The sequence below is a fragment of the Grus americana genome, chromosome 2 (genome assembly GCF_028858705.1).
Source record: "Grus americana isolate bGruAme1 chromosome 2, bGruAme1.mat, whole genome shotgun sequence".
Classification (NCBI taxonomy): Eukaryota; Metazoa; Chordata; class Aves; order Gruiformes; family Gruidae; genus Grus; species Grus americana.
This window is the reverse complement of record NC_072853.1, coordinates 46,367,024-46,383,634: the sequence shown is the minus strand read 5'-3', so window position 1 is coordinate 46,383,634 and position 16,611 is coordinate 46,367,024. Positions and strand designations below refer to the sequence as shown.

At 37.2% G+C, this 16,611-nt stretch overlaps 1 protein-coding gene across 4 annotated transcripts in view; it reads left to right on the top strand.

Annotated features, from left to right (window-relative positions):
* The window catches only part of SPIDR (scaffold protein involved in DNA repair), a 209,261-nt gene that overhangs the window by 181,118 nt on the left and 11,532 nt on the right, over positions 1 to 16,611 (top strand). For all 4 annotated transcript variants that reach the window (XR_008575700.1, XM_054815154.1, XM_054815153.1 and 1 more), the window contains exons 12-16: positions 8,709 to 8,796; positions 11,130 to 11,273; positions 11,367 to 11,426; positions 14,932 to 15,130; positions 16,262 to 16,414. Coding sequence is in view for 3 of the 4 variants with exons in the window: in XM_054815154.1 (XP_054671129.1) it covers positions 8,709 to 8,796; positions 11,130 to 11,273; positions 11,367 to 11,426; positions 14,932 to 15,130; positions 16,262 to 16,414 (644 nt within the window). In the remaining variant the exon portion in view is untranslated. The remainder of the gene's footprint in view (positions 1 to 8,708; positions 8,797 to 11,129; positions 11,274 to 11,366; positions 11,427 to 14,931; positions 15,131 to 16,261; positions 16,415 to 16,611) is intronic.

The following is a 16,611-nucleotide window of genomic DNA, read 5'->3' as shown; positions in this document are numbered from 1 at the left end:
CAAAATGGAATTGTTGTTTTCCAGCCAGCCCTATTCAGTATGTTTTTCTTTTTATGTACTTGCAGTGTTAATTTTCAGATCCTTTGGATTTCAAGCCTACTTGCATTTTTATGGATCTTTAATAACAAACACGTCTTCTTATTTAATTATTTTGTTGGCTTTTTTGTCAAGTTACATTTTTTCCAAACAAATTAAATAATGGCTTTGGAATTCTGGATACAAATGAAGTTTTACAACTGGCTGCTGGTGTTTCCAGTACTCTGCCTAGCTAATAAGAGACAGACTTTTTCTAATGTAAATTCTGTTTCAAAGCAGCAGTAACTTACTGCTGGCTATTCTGACGACGATTAGAAGACACACTGCCGAAAATGCTGGTGGCTCAGCTGGAGCTGTGCTGGTGGTAACCCTGCTAGGAAACATTAAAAGAAAAAGGCTAGTGTAGCTTCAGGGACAGTGCAGCGGTTAAAACGTGATTTCAATGTACAAGATGGGTGGGTGGGGGAATTGTTCAGGGTTTTTTTTTTTTCTTAATTGTTTTAGCCTAAGTTCTGCTTTATAACTTGTTATTACTTTTAAGTGTTGGGACACGTTTTGTGTCATTCTAGGTGTGATGGAAACCACAGTAAAGCCATAGCTGAAATGAATACAAGGGAGTACTTATTCACACAGAGCGTAATTAGGCTGTAGAACTCATTGCTACTGGCTAAAAAGGGTTTCCAGAGCCAGTGGTATATCTGAACACATGATGGGATATGCCTGTGAGTGCCCAACCTTGGCTTGCAGCACATGAGTGAATAAGAACTATGTGGTCTGCCCTGCAAGACACACTGCTGCTTTTTTTTTTTTTTTTTGAGAACGCCAATTACTTTTTGGAAGGAGATGGCTTTTAAACTGTTTGTTTCCTGGAATCTGACAGTGGCTTTTTAAAATGGATAAAAGGGAATAAGTGTAGGAAATAGAAGGGAAAAGTCATGACTTTTTTTTTTTGTGCCTTTGAAGCACATGATCTGGAGAAAGCCAGGAATGGCTAGTAAGATCCCATATGTGCTTGTTGTCCCACAGTCACATGGATTGTAATCTCTCTTATAGAGACAGAGTGCTTCCTCAGTCCCTCCGTGAGACAGAGGAGGTTTTCATTTAACAGATACAATACGTTCTCAAGCTTTTTGCATCCATGGACCGCTGTTATTGTTAAAAAAATTTTCTAGGCCATCATCTGCCCTCATCATCAAGTATTTAAAGTACTATTTAACATCATTCCAGTAAATGCAATTTTAAAATCACTGTTGTAAGCTGACGTTGCATTTCAAGGACTAAGAACTTATAATAAAGGATATTTTCCATCCAGGCGGAAAGCTGGCTGTAAACCTGACTTGATCTTTGGAATGGACCTATACTGTAAGATGTGCTAAAAAAACTAAACCCATTTCTTCTCCCAATAAGAAAACACTTTTGTCCCAAAAGAAAACTGGGATAAAAACTTACACAACTGTGTCCTGTCTTGACCAAGATCAACCCCGTGAAAAATTAGAATTATAGTAATCTTACATTGAGAGAAACAGTATTGGTTTTGAATACCCATATGCTTTAACAAGTACTAGGGTCTGAAGGTCTTTCATTGATTTAGGTGGTTTTCAGAACAAGTCCCATATCCCATGTAAAACATACTCCCCCAAAACCATCCCTGCCAGAAATCCTTCCCTTTGTAGCCCAGTAGAGGAAGTGGTGATTCCCTTTACGGTCCAGTTTCTGGCAATCCTGTAAGACAGATGGGCACGGCTGAGTCATGGCAAAACTGCCATGGAGTGTTCAGAGTCTTATTTCAGGCAGTTCTTGTAGTCCGTTCATGATGCTGTTGAATGAGGTAGGAACCAGTATTGTAGCAGCTCAATTAACAGCATGTACGTGGTTCAGTATCTGCTTCTTCACACCTTTGCTCTTCACCCTCTCGTTCATACTTGTCTCCTAGCCTTTCCCATGGCTGTTCCCTGAACTGCGTGCTTAGTATCAGGAGACAAGAAAGATATGGTGGTTTAAAGAGAGAAGACTGAAAAATGTTCATTGATCTGCCGCTGGTGGTGTTGGCTCCTTAAAGGTGTACGTTCTCTCTCTTGTCCTCCCGCTGCCTCATACATCAGTCTTACAAATTCTGCCCCTTGAGAAAGAGGAAGTGAGATTTTGATGGTGTACTGCTAGAGGCGGGAATTTTTGTTAAGAATCTGTATGCAATGCAACTAACATGTAACCCCATCTATTTTAATAGATCCCAGGCGTGTTTCGGGTATGTCTGGTATAACCAGTAACTAAATGGATGCAATTAGACGCAGGGACTGAGCACTCACTAAAATGCCTCAGGAGTAAATAACCTACAAATTGTCATAGTCTGCTGCTTCCTACCAGAAATTAATTTCAATGAACTGGGATAAACTTTGTAGCTAGATATCTGTCTTTATCAACAAAAATACTAATTTTATGTTTTTAGCCCTGGCAGGAGTTCCACACAGGATAATAATTTGGATTTTGACAAATTGTGTCTTTTCACCTGATTTGCCAAGCACTGAGTTGTTTTACTGCTGAGTATAGCAGACCTACCTGCTTTTTCTCTTTATGCTTTCTTATAAGGTAGAAATACGAAGAATTGCTATTCAGCAGAGCAGAAAGATGACACCGAATTAAAAATGGAGGGGGGAGGAAGAAATGCTTTAATGTAATACATAATTAATGCAGGGTGTCAGTATGAATTTTGTCCCTAAATTGAAAAAATGCTTAACAAGTTTCAAAAGAAGATGCAACTGTTGCATGGATAGTGCTAAAATCCACACTTATGTTGGCTAGGGTAAAACACTTTGAAGGATACATCAACTCATAGGCTTTGGTGCTTGACCCAACCTTTAATTCATGGCAGGTTGTACTATCGTTTGCGTTTTCCTCTAAAGTAAATAGAGTCTGAATATTGAGTTCATCAACCAGTGTTACATTTCTCTGAGAAATTTCTGTGTTTTCAAATAGAGTTGGCTTCTGTTGTTTGTTATTTTAAAATTTCAAATGTTAGAAATGAGAAATCTTGTATTTTTCTGTAGTGTTGGTCACTGTTCTGCCTGAGGTTTTTCTTCTTCTTTTTTTTTTTTTTTTCTTTTTATTCAATTCCTATACTCCTCTGGCCTATATCTCTCTCCTTTTTTCTCTACTCTTCACTGTATACTTTCTCTTCTTTTTGCTTTACACTCAGAAGAGAGGACCACTGCTAACTGCTATACAAGAAAGTGTTTCAACTGCTAGACGTTGACAGGAAATGTAATAGTAAGAACTCTCCTCAGAGCAAGGAAGTCACAACTTCCTTCCTTTGGTTTTCCCTCCTCCAAAAAGACTGCCATCTAAAAGAGCCACCCATGTCTCTGAGGCTTTGAGGTCCTGAAACACTTTGGTAGTTGCTGTGGTTAAGAGTTGAGTTCCATTTAAAGCATCATTTCAGTAATCGCATTGAAGTTTTGAATATTTGCATTATTTTTTGTTATTTTTGATGACTGCCTATGTATCAGAAATTAACTTTTTTCCCTGAGTTTTTTTCTCTTTAACAAGCACGTGCTGCTTGTATCTTCAGTGCTTCTGCCATGAATCCGTTTAGTAAAAAGCATTGGACAATAACATAGGCATATCCATATTGAATCAGAAGTACTTTTATATTATCATTTCAGTGTTTTAATGTAGTATGTGTAATTTCTAATGTATTATAGAAAATTGAGTTATTAAAGTATGTAAATAAATTATTCAACAAAATAATTTCATATATCTAAACAAAACTTAGGGGAAAAAAGCCAGCAACTGTTTCTCCCTGTTTGTATGTTGACTGACATGCGGGTTTAGTAAGCTCAGATTTTTACTTTATGATTTTGTTACTTTTATTACTCAAGTCTGAGAAAATACAGTGTTGCATAGCTCGTGCACTGCAAGATCTTAATAGGTCAATTAAAGGAAGAGCTAGCCTGCAGTGTCAGCCTTCTATTTGGTTGCTTGTCTTTTGATAGTTGAAGCTTATGCAGTCTAGGTGATTATTACTGAATTTCTTTTTAGTTTTGAGCAAGGAGATGTTTCACAGAGGGCTAGGAATTGCTTTATTTTTGAGTTCTTAATAATTGAAACTGATACTGCCAAAAGAAAACTATTTTGTTTTAGAATAAAATTGGAAAAGTATGACAGGAGGAATCGGAGAAGTGCCAAGTCTTGAGTCCCCAGAGCAAAGTTGTGGAAGACATTGGAGGAGAATCGTAGCATCGTAGCATCTTTCTTCCTGTCCCCTACTGTAAACCTTACGTAGTCTTTCTTATTTTCCTAGTTATGGGCATTGTTTCCCTTCTACTTTCTTTGATATTGCTGATATTTTCTCCCTGTAGTCCTCTTCCCCTGAACATGTGGTATGATTATTAAAATTGAGAAATTCCCCAAACTATAAGCTGTAAAGTTAAAAGTTGAATCAGGCATGTCACACACAAAGTCCTTGGACCAGAACTATAGATGAAACTTCATGCTTGTGAGAGAAATAAACAAAATCTTCTTGCTAAGTTATGAAATAAATTGTCAGATCAGAGTCAGTGAAATATAGTTTTGAAAAATCAAAATTTGAAGTTTTGTTTTATTTTTGTAGTATGAAATGAATGACATTTCCACAGGATCAGAGTAGATGCGCTGACACTGTAGATACTGGTTTATCACTTTACTGGGTGTCTAAATAAAATTACAACAGCTTTTCTCTTTTATTTGTATGCTCTTATCAAAAATCATAGAGCAAACATGTATACGCATGTGTGCACATACGACCATATGCCATTTAACTTTGCAGTGAAGGGCTAAACAAGGCAGGAGGGTTAGAAGCAGAAGGTGACTTCTGTCTCCTGCCGAGTTGTGGAACTGAGGAGGTGGTGGTTAGGTGAGCAAATGAAAGCAGCTGCTTCTGCACAGGGCAGCAGAGTCATCATCTGTGGCAAGAATTGTGGGGGGGGAGAAGTAAATGCTGTTTTATTGGTATCACTCGCTATCTTCCAGTAATTTTTCTATGGAGTAGTTCAAGATGATTTGTTAAATAGGTCAGGATTAATTTCTGCACATGCTGCACATACATTTTGCATTTTTCCAGCCATGTATTTAGCCTGTTCAACAGTATGAAATCTTTAAAATTCTCCAGCTGCTGTCTGGGTACAAAGCAGGCAGTTTGTGTTTATGGATACACAGAAAAGATGTACCAAAGTTCAGCAAGCAAAGTTTTAAGTTGAGAGGGATGCCTTTTGACCATATTGGATAATAAAAATAATTAAGCATACTAAAAAGAATTATTTTGCATATTATGCAACCATGTGTCTCTGTGAGTGTATATACACACACACATATATATAAAGGTATCATTATATGTAAGCAAAACTTGAAGGTGTGGGTTTACAGAAGAGAAGAGTACCTGTGTGTAGACAACTGCCTGTCATAAGTCCATACTTCTATGAAAGTCTATACTATAACGCTCCATTAGAGTTACTGGTGGTCCTGCTGTGTTGGTGATGAACAGTGGACATCTGCGTATTTAGTATGGAACAAAAAGATTTTTACCAACATAGATTTCAGTCTGGCATGGAAAATAGGGTGTTGAGTCTGTCATTTAGAATCTGATAGATTATTTCTGTCCTTCTCCTGGTATGGATTCAGTCTTTTTTTTCTTTTTTTCAAAGAAAAGTTATAGAATATTACAATAGAGTCCTTGTCTCTGAAGTAAAAAAAATGTTACTCAAAATACTTTACATGTTCTTTTTTTTCATCCTTGAGCCTGTTTCTTCTCACTTCTTACTCTACTTATCCTTTTTTAGAAGTCTGTCATCAAAATCAGTTGTTTGTTTTGTTTTTTTTTTTTTAATAGTGACTAGTAATTACACTCACAGACCAAAATTTTAAAGTTTTTATTTTGTCTTCTGTGGCCAGAAAGGCTCTTTGAGCACATGGAGGCTAACCATGTCCCTTCACTGTAGCACAGAGCCAGCTGTTCATCTCTTGTCCTGACTCTATAGCTGAAGAAGGATACACATATTGGATAAAATACACCCATTGTTCAAGTCAGATTGAAGTGGGATTTGAGTGTTGCTTGGCCAATAAAGAGAATGAATTTTATTCTTTCTGTGAGGATAATGATTTTCTACAGAGGAGGACACAATGTCTTCCCATTTCTCCACTGTCATTGCCCTCACCTCATTCCCCCTTCTGCTAAGTCAAAGTCCATAAGCGTAAAGAGAGTTAACTTTCTTGGAGGCAAATAAACAGGTGGAGCAAGAGGGGAGCTCCTCCCCAGGGACACTGACTGATATAGTCCCTGGCACATCAGTGACAGCTCCAGGAGGGAACATCTCCTTTGGTAGAGAAGGATCCCAGCACGATGTGATTTGGAACTTGCAAATCGTGCGGGTGGCAAATGTCCCTGCCGTTTGCCTGGCTGGTGTCAGGGAAAAGGATGGGGCTAAGATGGTGAGGAGACACTCTCTACACAATGCTGCTCCTCCGCCTGTTTGTAAACAAGTACTGTCATCTACTAATAATTAAGTGCTCCTAGTTCAAGCAGTAGAGTACCTTCTTCAAAAGGACACAAGTAATTGAAGAAAATGTACTGTATGTCTTAGATATTCTGATACGGGGTAGCAAGCTGGAAAAGAGCTAAAGAGTAAGGGACAGTTCATGTCCCCTCTGCCAACTTAAAAATACAGATGAGGGATCAGGGCGCAGTCTGTGTGGAGATGTGATTATACCTGCACTACAGCAACATAGCTTATTTGCTACAAGTTGATAAATACGTGATCTCTGTATGCTGACGTACAGTTTGTGGTAGGTTCATACCTGTGCTCTGCCCTTGCCCTCATGCTGCACGTCATGTGAGGAAGGCCACTTGTGTAACTGCCTGACTTGTACGGAAGGCTATGCTCTCTTTTTATAACTCTCCTTTCTCATGTCCCAGTTAGCAAGACCAGTTTGTTCCACTGGGCATTGGCCCTCCTGTGACTGTAGAGAGGATATCGTTCTGTACGATACAGGACAGAAAATGTCACCCTGATCCAGGATTCAAGAAGTGGTCAGTTTGCTGTAAAGTCTCTTTAATACCCAGGAAGTGTTGCTTTGTATGTTGTAATGTTCTCACTGCTAAAAACAAAACACAAACAAAAAAACCCCCACCAGCCTCTGAGCTCAGCCTTCTCCTTTTACAGACTCTGCGATGATGCCCTGTAAGTCAGGAAGTTTATTTCTGTAAAAGAGCAGCACACTTGTGTTTCTGGTCTGTTCATTAGTGTGGAGAACACAACTATGGGTAGCAACATCATCTCGTTAATCTGCCAGCTTGTTACCTGAATCATGAACCACACGCTTTATTCCACAAGATCCAGTCTGAGATTTACATTCATAAAACTTCTTACAGTGCTGGTCCAAAGGCATGGCTGTGAACACCGAATCATAGCTGATACCTGGCGCTTTGCAAAAAAAAAACATGGGAAGAAGTTCAATGCCTGTAGACGCCAAAGTCCAAGCACTTAAGGATCCAGAGAAGGGCTAGGGAAATACAAAAATAAATAAGTTTAAGCAGAAGTGAGCTAAAAGCAGAACTTTAAAGGAGAGTTTCTGTGACCGCTTGAAGAGAAGCAGCATATTGCAACATGCTTCAGCCATGTACCAGAGTATGCCTTTTCCTTCTTCTAAACAGTTGCATTTAGAAGCAAATATTACTTTTAGCAAGTTTTGGACTTCATTTTTTTAGCACTGTTTCAGAAATTGTGGCTTTCTTAATTGGAGGAACAGACAGCTCGTTCTTGGAGGCAGCGTGGGGTTAAAATCCAGATCCCTGTGCTTCGACTACACACAACAGAGGACTGGGACAAGATAACTGAGAGCTTTAACTCAAAAAAGCATGCCTCTTCAAGTTGGTTATCTGTAGCTATTTCCCCTCCTTCAGCTGTTTTCTTGGCTTCTTCCTCAGATGTTCCTGCCTGTCCTGCAAGGATGCCGTGTCAGCCGACAAGGCAGCCACTGTGCAGCTTTGCACGCTAAAGCTAAAGAGTCTGCAGCGTTTTACCTTAATATGCTGGGCTGCTAATTCTGTGTTTGTTTCTAAATTAAAAGTGGGAAACTTGCAAAATACTTAAAAACCGTAAGTAAATGAGCAGCTGTGTAGGAAGGAGACTGTCCTCTGTACTTAGGATAACAAAATCTTGCCTCTTTCTCTATATCTGATAATTGCTGACTTTCCTGAAAGCAGTTACACTCAGCTGTTAAAGAAAAGCAAGAAGTGAAAATGCTAGAAGCAAAACTTTCAAAACTTTTTTTTTAAATCAGTTAAAATAATTAAAAGCTGTTTTTTTAAAATAAGTTGTACTGTTATCTGTGTCCTTCCCAGGCTAACATTTACCCCAGTTCCCCTGAATTTTATCATGTAACAGGCTGTTTGTGGCAAAGGATTAAATATGACTTGCTTGTCGCTGAATGTGATACATCCCTTCCCTCCCTCTCCACCCTGCAGCAGAAATGATGGAGATTAAATTAGACCAAGTCAAAACCGGCTTCCAGAAAACAAATATGATTTTAAATTGTTTTCATAATCATGCAATGGTTTAAATTATATTTCTTAATGAATCTTTTTAATATAACATATAGCACTGGAAAACATTTTAAACCTGATTTTATTGGTCTTTTTGAAGGGCGTTAGGACTTTTTAGTCTGATAGACAGTCTGTGGCCTCCAGTAGTGCCTGTAAAAGTTCCTGGACAAAGTCAAGACTCTGAAATGGTAAGTCTTGTTATTATGGAAATGTATTATTTCACTCACAGCTACTATTTTTGTTGATAATGTAATCATGTTTACTTTGGGAATCAGATTCTCTCCCTCTCTTTAGCTACTGAGTTTTGTTTTACTGGTTCTGGCAACCTCCTAGGCTAACCTGAAGCCCTCTGGATCAGCGGCATCTTTCCAAAATGATACAATTAGCCTGTTATTAATCCTCTAGAGCTGGAATGGTAGGATGTCCAGACAAATTATTCCTCTCCTTGCAGGAGGAAGGAGACACTAGATAGCATGGAGCCAGCTGAGAAGTCTATGTACAAGGATATTAATTCATTCTTTGAAGCACTTTTCAGCCTTAGATTTGAAAGCGCTTTTCTGAAGATTAACTTATATGAGGACAGACTGACAGCTGGAATCAGGTCTCTTACTAGTTAGGATGATTTTGACTGATACTTGTCTCATGTGAAGACAGTCAAAGGATAAACACAAAAATAATCTATTAAAAAGTAATGAATGTTTCTGTGATTTTAGGGGGTGGGGAGGTACTAAAATGGATTTAAAGTATGTTACTATACATTTGCAAATCTAAAATTGCATCTTTAATTTTCCTTTAATTAACTTTCATATTTGAAAAGGAGTTCTGTCGTATCACGTGTCATTTTAGTAATAAGAGATCATTTGAGAAGCTTCTGGGTAACCAAGAGCTTGTGCTGTCCTGCTGTTCTTGTATAGCTGTTCTTTGGGGAAGAAGTTTGTGGTATTAAAAATTTGTGTTAGAGTCTAGGGGAGTCAATCAGGATGCAAATTGTAGAAAAGAAGAAAAAGCTGGAAATAAACAAGTTTTAAAACCAGGGGACATTAAAGGTGGATATTACTAGTTATTTCTAAAGTCTGAGAATCTTTTCTCTGCAATGTAGAGTGTTCTTTGCATTGTGCAGGGGTTTATGGTGAAGAATAAAAAGTTCAGACCTTGGTTATATATAAAACCAAGACTGAAACTGAGCGAAAGGGCTGTTCTCTCCTTGATTTGCCCTTTCATCTAGACATTTTGGAAGTCTCAGAGGAATGGATCGTTTTGTGCATTTAAAATACTGTGGACAACAGAATGGGAATAGCCACGGATGGAGCAAAGCTCTTAGATGTTGTTTAGTGTTGTTATGACTCTCGTTTGTTCTTCATTTTCTCTGTTTTATTAGCAATCTAAAAATGGAGGAAATGTTCCATAATCATGTAATTTACACTTCTGTCATGGGTTTGAAATACTAATTCATTCCACAGAGGATCAAGATTTGCATTCTACTGCTGCAGGTTTTTGGCTGTTTTCAGCTGAGATACATTTTTCTTGATACAAACAGTACAGTTTCATGCACAGGTTAATGGAAGTGGTTTTATACATAGGTACACAAATAATATTGCCATCACGCTGATAATATTGTTAGGAAGAGATCTGTGGAACTGATTTCTTTTAAAGCCATATGTACATTCAGATAACTACTTTAGTCTGCCAGAGGCAAACAGAATTTGAGTTGATGTCTTTTGCTTTTTTTTTCTCCTTATGCAGATTTTTTTTTAATGGGTGGGCAGCTGTCTTTAATAGATTGATATTTATTTTATTAAATGAAATGCTTTATTAGCAACAAGCATCACTAGAAGAATCTTTTACCATATCCACAACAGAAAATATTTTCTAGCATTGTCTTCTTTTTCCTGAGAAGCCTTTCTAGTTTGGGACCTCTTTAAGTGATGATTGATAAAGTTGTTACGTCATGGTACTTTTTAAGGGGGAAAGAAAAATCTAGCATAACACAAAGAGAGCAGTTCTTGTAGCTGTTGCGTTCCTGTTCTTCATTATCTCCTTGTGCTGTCCTGGATTTAATTTAGCAGTTTTAAAACTTCGTCAGCTGTTTACTATCACAAAAACCCACCCACATGCAAAAGTCCCCAAATCTCAGAAAAGTTACGAATGTTAAAAAAAAAAAAAATAATCAGGGCACTCCCACCACGTAATAAAAAACTGCAAAACCAACAACAAGCACCTTGAAATAGTCGCAGTGTTTGCCAAGTGTGCCAAATCATGAGATGTTTTTGTGATGAGGATCAATGTCAGATTATGGAAAGAATGATACATACAAGCTGATTTCACTTATAACACGTGAATGTCGGTTTATTAACTCAACTTCTACTTCAGAGAGTCGTTGTTATTAACCGTAGAATTTTGTGTTGCCATCCGTCTTAAAATGTAAATTCTGTGGTTCGTTTTGGCTATTATTGTAAAACCCTGCTGGCAAAATTAAAGTGCCTTTTTTAAGGTCACATTTCTTTTCCTTACTTTTTAATAGATGACAACTAATCTGCCTCCTCCCAGCTTCTGTTATATTCTTACTGTTCAGTCTGGTGAAATACATGTGGAAGTGGATGAGGAAGAACAGATTTCTAATTTGTACCAGCCACCAGCTGTTCATGGTCTAAAGGAAATTCTTCAGGTAATCTGCTTTACAAGTCAGATAACAAATGCTTTGTTCCACTGGATTTCTGGTATCGTGTTTGTCTCATTCTGTGTTTTTTGCTATTTTCAGATCAATGGCTGTAATGAACGTTGTAGCTTTTGGGCGCAAGTGCTATATCTAAGACTGCAGGTAATCTTTTCACTTAGCAATGAATTCAACATAAAATCAACATAATGTTTTTGTGAAGGAGCCAGCATTTATCTTGTTTATTATCACCAGGTCTGGAATGCTTGTGAATGGGTAAAATGAACTGCATCTCCAGTTTCAATACCATCCAGTCTAGAAAGTGAATTATTTCTGAATAAATTGCTATCTATTACCAGAGGTAATATTTCGCCGTGGTAAAGGAGTTTGCAGGAAGTTTGTTGAGACTCAATTTATAGCTAAATGCTGTCCTTAGATACATAGCGAAAAGTTCCCAGTCAGTTGAGTGTCTGGGGATAGCATTTAACAGATGATGGTTACATAAAAATACAGTTTTGCTCTTTGCATGCAAGTGTGTGGACTATTCTTGTTGACTTCAATAGAAGCCCCTCAGGCAAATTTGTCTTTTATGGTTCAGTTAGTAGAAAGGAGGAACTCTTAGGTAAATACATCTGCCATCCATACTATGTTGGAAAGCTTATAATTATGTTCTATTGATTCATTTCTGAATGACGCTACAATTTTCTCTCAAAATGTTGCTAACTCCCTCAGTAGTTAAAGGAATTTTTTGTTGCTGATTTATTTATTTTTTCCTGGCGACTCGATCCTCAGTACAGCCAGCACTGGATTCTGGTGGAGAATAATTTGCAATTGTCCATCAGCTCCACAAGAAACAAAGTGTGAATCAAAGCATATGAACCAAAGACAAAGAAATTCCAGAACGGCCAGCAAAATAGCTGGAGATGCTTCCCGCCAGTGTGAGACATAAATTTAATTTAGGTCTTGCCCCTTTGCTTCAAAAGCCAATGAGTTATGATTTGATTTTTAAGCAAGGAGTACATTTAACTCCTGAGATGAGGGGTATCTCTTGTGTTTTCTCCATGCTGAGAATTTAACAGAGCATTTGCATGAAATGTGAAATCAGGGCTAGCTTGATGGGATCTTTAGGGTGCTAAAAGAAAGATGGACACATACATGCATAAACTTAGATTTCCAAGAAACCTGTTCTATTAAAAAAAAAAAAAAAATTACAGACTAGTGGTATCCTAGCCAAACATTTTTGTATTCAGGAATAAACGTCTACATCTGAGATGCTGTGGGTTATCAAGTATTCTTGTGTAGAAGCACTTCATCGCTAAATTAGAGAAAAGATGAAGTGTGCAGGAACAGATAAAAGGTCTATGATTTCTTCTTGCTACTAGGAGGTTTATTAACTATTTTTTTAATGGCTATTCACTAACAGAACTGTAAGCACTAAATTAGGTGCTCATAAATTTTTTGAAAGCAGTGTTGGAAAAGCAATAGAAAATATTCTTCTTCTGTATAACTTCTGGATAACTGCTTGATTATGCTTCTGGATAACAGCTCTAGGAATGTAAAGGTGTTTATCTGCTCTTAGTGTGTTGTTTGCCTAATCCTCCCAGAAGAAGGTCATGAACAGCAGCTTGTTTACTACAGTTGCCTTTGCCAAGAGGACATATCCTTCACGTGCAAAATCATCAAGTCGTAATAAGTGAGGAAGGGACTGTGATTTGGTTTATTTTGCAAATTTATTGTTGTTAGATAATCTGCTACATGAGCTAATTCAAATGTACTTTAAAAATAGTATTCATTCTATGTAGCTACAGTATTCTGAGATACTTCATTTGTGTGAAGGAGGAATGGAAATATGCTTTTATTATTACTCAGAATCTGTACTGTGGTACAGAAGGAATATGAGGAAATATATTCCATCTGTGGTTAAGGAGCTGTCCTTCTTTATAACTCAATCCTGCTGCTATTTGTCTGTTGTGTCCTCTCTGTTCAGAACAAATTGTCACACATAGCAAGATGATGATTTTATACTAGCTTGTGATTTTTGCTGTTATTATTATTTACTTTTTGGATGATTCTTCTGAAAGCCAGCTTTTAATGTGTTAGTAATTCTTATGGGACAGCAGTAAAAATTCTCTCTTTGAAGCTGTCCTAATGCTATCTATGCAGAGGAGGTACTCAAATGAATGTAGTTACTAGGCAAAGAAACAACATCAATGCAATAGGCAGCATATATTGTATTAAGGCGTAACTGTAATATCCGAGTTATTTTTTCCAGTCATTATTTATAATTAATGCATTTGTTCTAAGAGCTGCTAGCATGAAGAAAAAGCTAATTTTAGTGTGGTTAACGGTTTCAAGGTTTGAATTCAACTGAAGACAAAAAGTTGGGGTCTCGTTGCATTACCTTGTGCTAGAGGCGTGCAACTTTGAGAATAAAATACTTACGTGATATGTGTCTCTCCAATCATTGTAGTATTTCATTTTCATTTAAATGTTTTATGTATGAATTTTTAATCAGTGGGCTAATTAAAAATAGTAACAAAACCTTTTTAAATTAATAAAGTAATTTAATCTTAGTTAAATATTTTAAAATATTAGAATCTTAAAATGTACAAGTTGCTTGGACAGGTAAATGTGAAATATGCTTTGTAATTAAACCCATTTTTTTCTAAAGCATGGGAAAATTTACATACACACAGATATTATAAAAGCTGTGTTAAAAAAAAAAAAGAAGAGCATGAATCATCAAATTGTAACCCATCTGATTTTGTTAGAGACCCTGGAATAAGCACTGATGAGTATGGAATGTCTGTCTCATCTGTCTTGTTCATCATCCCAGTGTGAAAAATTTAAAAAACACTACTGATTTTGTGATAATTATTTTCAGATGTGAAGGCTGAGATGAAATGTAGGTATTTGGTTGTGACATCAGTAGTTTTGATATACCTTAATTTAGTCACACTATAGTATTTTTATACCTCTCTTAGGCAGAAAACTTACATTGTCGTTGTGGATTCCCATGTCTCTTAGGAGTTACCTACTTTCCTATTTCTGTGCCTCATTCAAATATTTAGAGATGTTTGTTCAACAGAAGAAAAAAAACTCCAGCTTTGTAACTTGCAGTAGCTGTTAGCCAAGGACCGAACAGTAGCAATTAGCCGAGGACTGGTGCTCTTGGGAATCAGATAACAGTACATGGAAAATTTGCTTACACAGGAATAATAGTAGTAGTAGCATTAGCGTTTTTTTTTTTTTTTAAGGCAAAAATTGTATTAGTCTTTCTTCATAAAAACAGCTAATAATTAACTTCTTATATTTATATCTCATATATATAAGTATGTAATATAGTGTATATATAGCATATAATATATTTTTAATAAAATATATTTTCAAATCCTTAGTAAAGTCCAAGTGTGATAGTTGATAGAGGTAAAGCCAAGATTCCAGTGGGTCAACCTCGGAAAGTTAATTTAAGTTAGAAATGTTGGTATCTGCAGTAAGGAAAAATGAGAAATTCCAATAAAGCTTTGATTCATTATCCTGTACAAGCCCTAAATGTAATCATTTTGGTCAGTTTTATTAGCTATTTAAATATGAGAATGTTATAATAGTCTTTCCTCCTACCAAAAATTAACATTACAATTTTCTATCTTTTTTTTTTTTTAAATCATAGACAAAACACAATGTTCCTATAAATCAAAGAGAGATTTGGTTGTTTGTGACTGACTCCACATTGCAAAATGTGGTTCATATCACTCCAAAAGTTGTTGCTGTGTCAGTCACTGCATCGTGTGTTCTCAGTACAGAAATCACAGAAGCCCTCGGTGTTGCCTCACAACTCATCTTCTTCAAGGATGCACTGTGGGGAAATGGTAAGCTTTACGCGTGGTTCTGAAGCAGTTGGAATCAAACTGAAATAGCATCCTAATGTCTGACACTGTACTACATGACCTACAGAGACAGAGACTTTCATTCTCAGATGAAGATGAGACTTTGCAAGTTTGGGAAGAAATTTGAAAGGTGTTGTAATTAGAGTTTTCCCATAAGGTTTCTTTTTTACATTTTTGGCTTGATCTCCAAAGTAAAGAAGAAATTCAGTGATCTTGCTGTATGTCCACCAATATTTCTGTCAGTCTTCCCTGATGGCTGTTGACTCTAATGACCAGTGTCAATCAAATTTGCTAGCTGACAGAAGATCCAAAAACTTGCAGTTGGACTAGATGATCGTTGTAGGTCCCTTCCAGCTGAAATAGTCTATTAAGAAACTTGGTTTCATTTGTTTTGATATTCTTGCAGAAACTTGTTTTATTGAATTTACTACCTCTAAAATGAGTAAGAGGGTGAATCTAGAGACTTGCATGTCCCTAGATACAGAACTTTTACAAACTGTCCTATACCATCGTAGTGGTGAGCCTTCACCACCATACAGATCATGTAAGGATGGTAGTTAACTTTACATTCATTTTTAATGGCTCTTTTTTGAGGTCCAGGTATGGTTCTGTATGGTGCCTGCATATGTAGTTCATGTTTCACGCATTCAGTCATTTCCAAAATGTAAGACTGGAAGCACCAACCTGTGCAAATGGCTGTGTGTCCTGAAGCAAAAATCTCTGCTTTGGAGAATAAAGCATGCATTAAACCTACTCTTTGTGACCTTTGAAACAAAGTGAGACCACCTGAAGAGGTACCCAAGCTTACTACCAGGGAAGAGATGGTAATGTTGTGTTTGCAGGGAGCGTGGTGTGATGCAGTCAAAGTGGAATCAGACTCTTCTGCCATATTCAAATTTTTAAAACGTCTTTTTTCCCCAGGAGTTGCAAAGTGTAACGAGAGCATGATGCACATATCGTTGAAAGCAAAATATTTTGTCATTGAGAAAACCTGATGGAGTCTATCCATCCGTTTAGTAGCTGGCAGAGATTGTTGTCTTTATTGGCCATGACAATTAACATGGTCACCTTTTTCCTTGTTACTGTACTGAGTTGAAATGTCTTTGTTGGCAGGTAGGATTATTTGTGTTGAACGTACTGTTCTCTTATTACAAAAGCCTCTTTTGTGCTCGGCTGCCGGTGCTGACCTCAGTGAGCTGACTGGCCCTGTCAGACTCGATGAGCTGGATTCTACGACACAGGCCAACTCCATTTGTGCTGTAAGAGGTTTGTATGGCCTTTCCTGAAATGAATGTGGTTAATTATTTGTGCTCACTTTAATCTTTGAGGTCTTCGTATTGATTTCTTGCACAAACAGATGGAGGGATAAAAAAGCACAGTATTGTCATTAGGGTATTTAATTTTTTATACTTCTTTGTGGGCTCCGTTTGCCTTTTGCTGGCCAAGCTCTGCTCCCACTCACT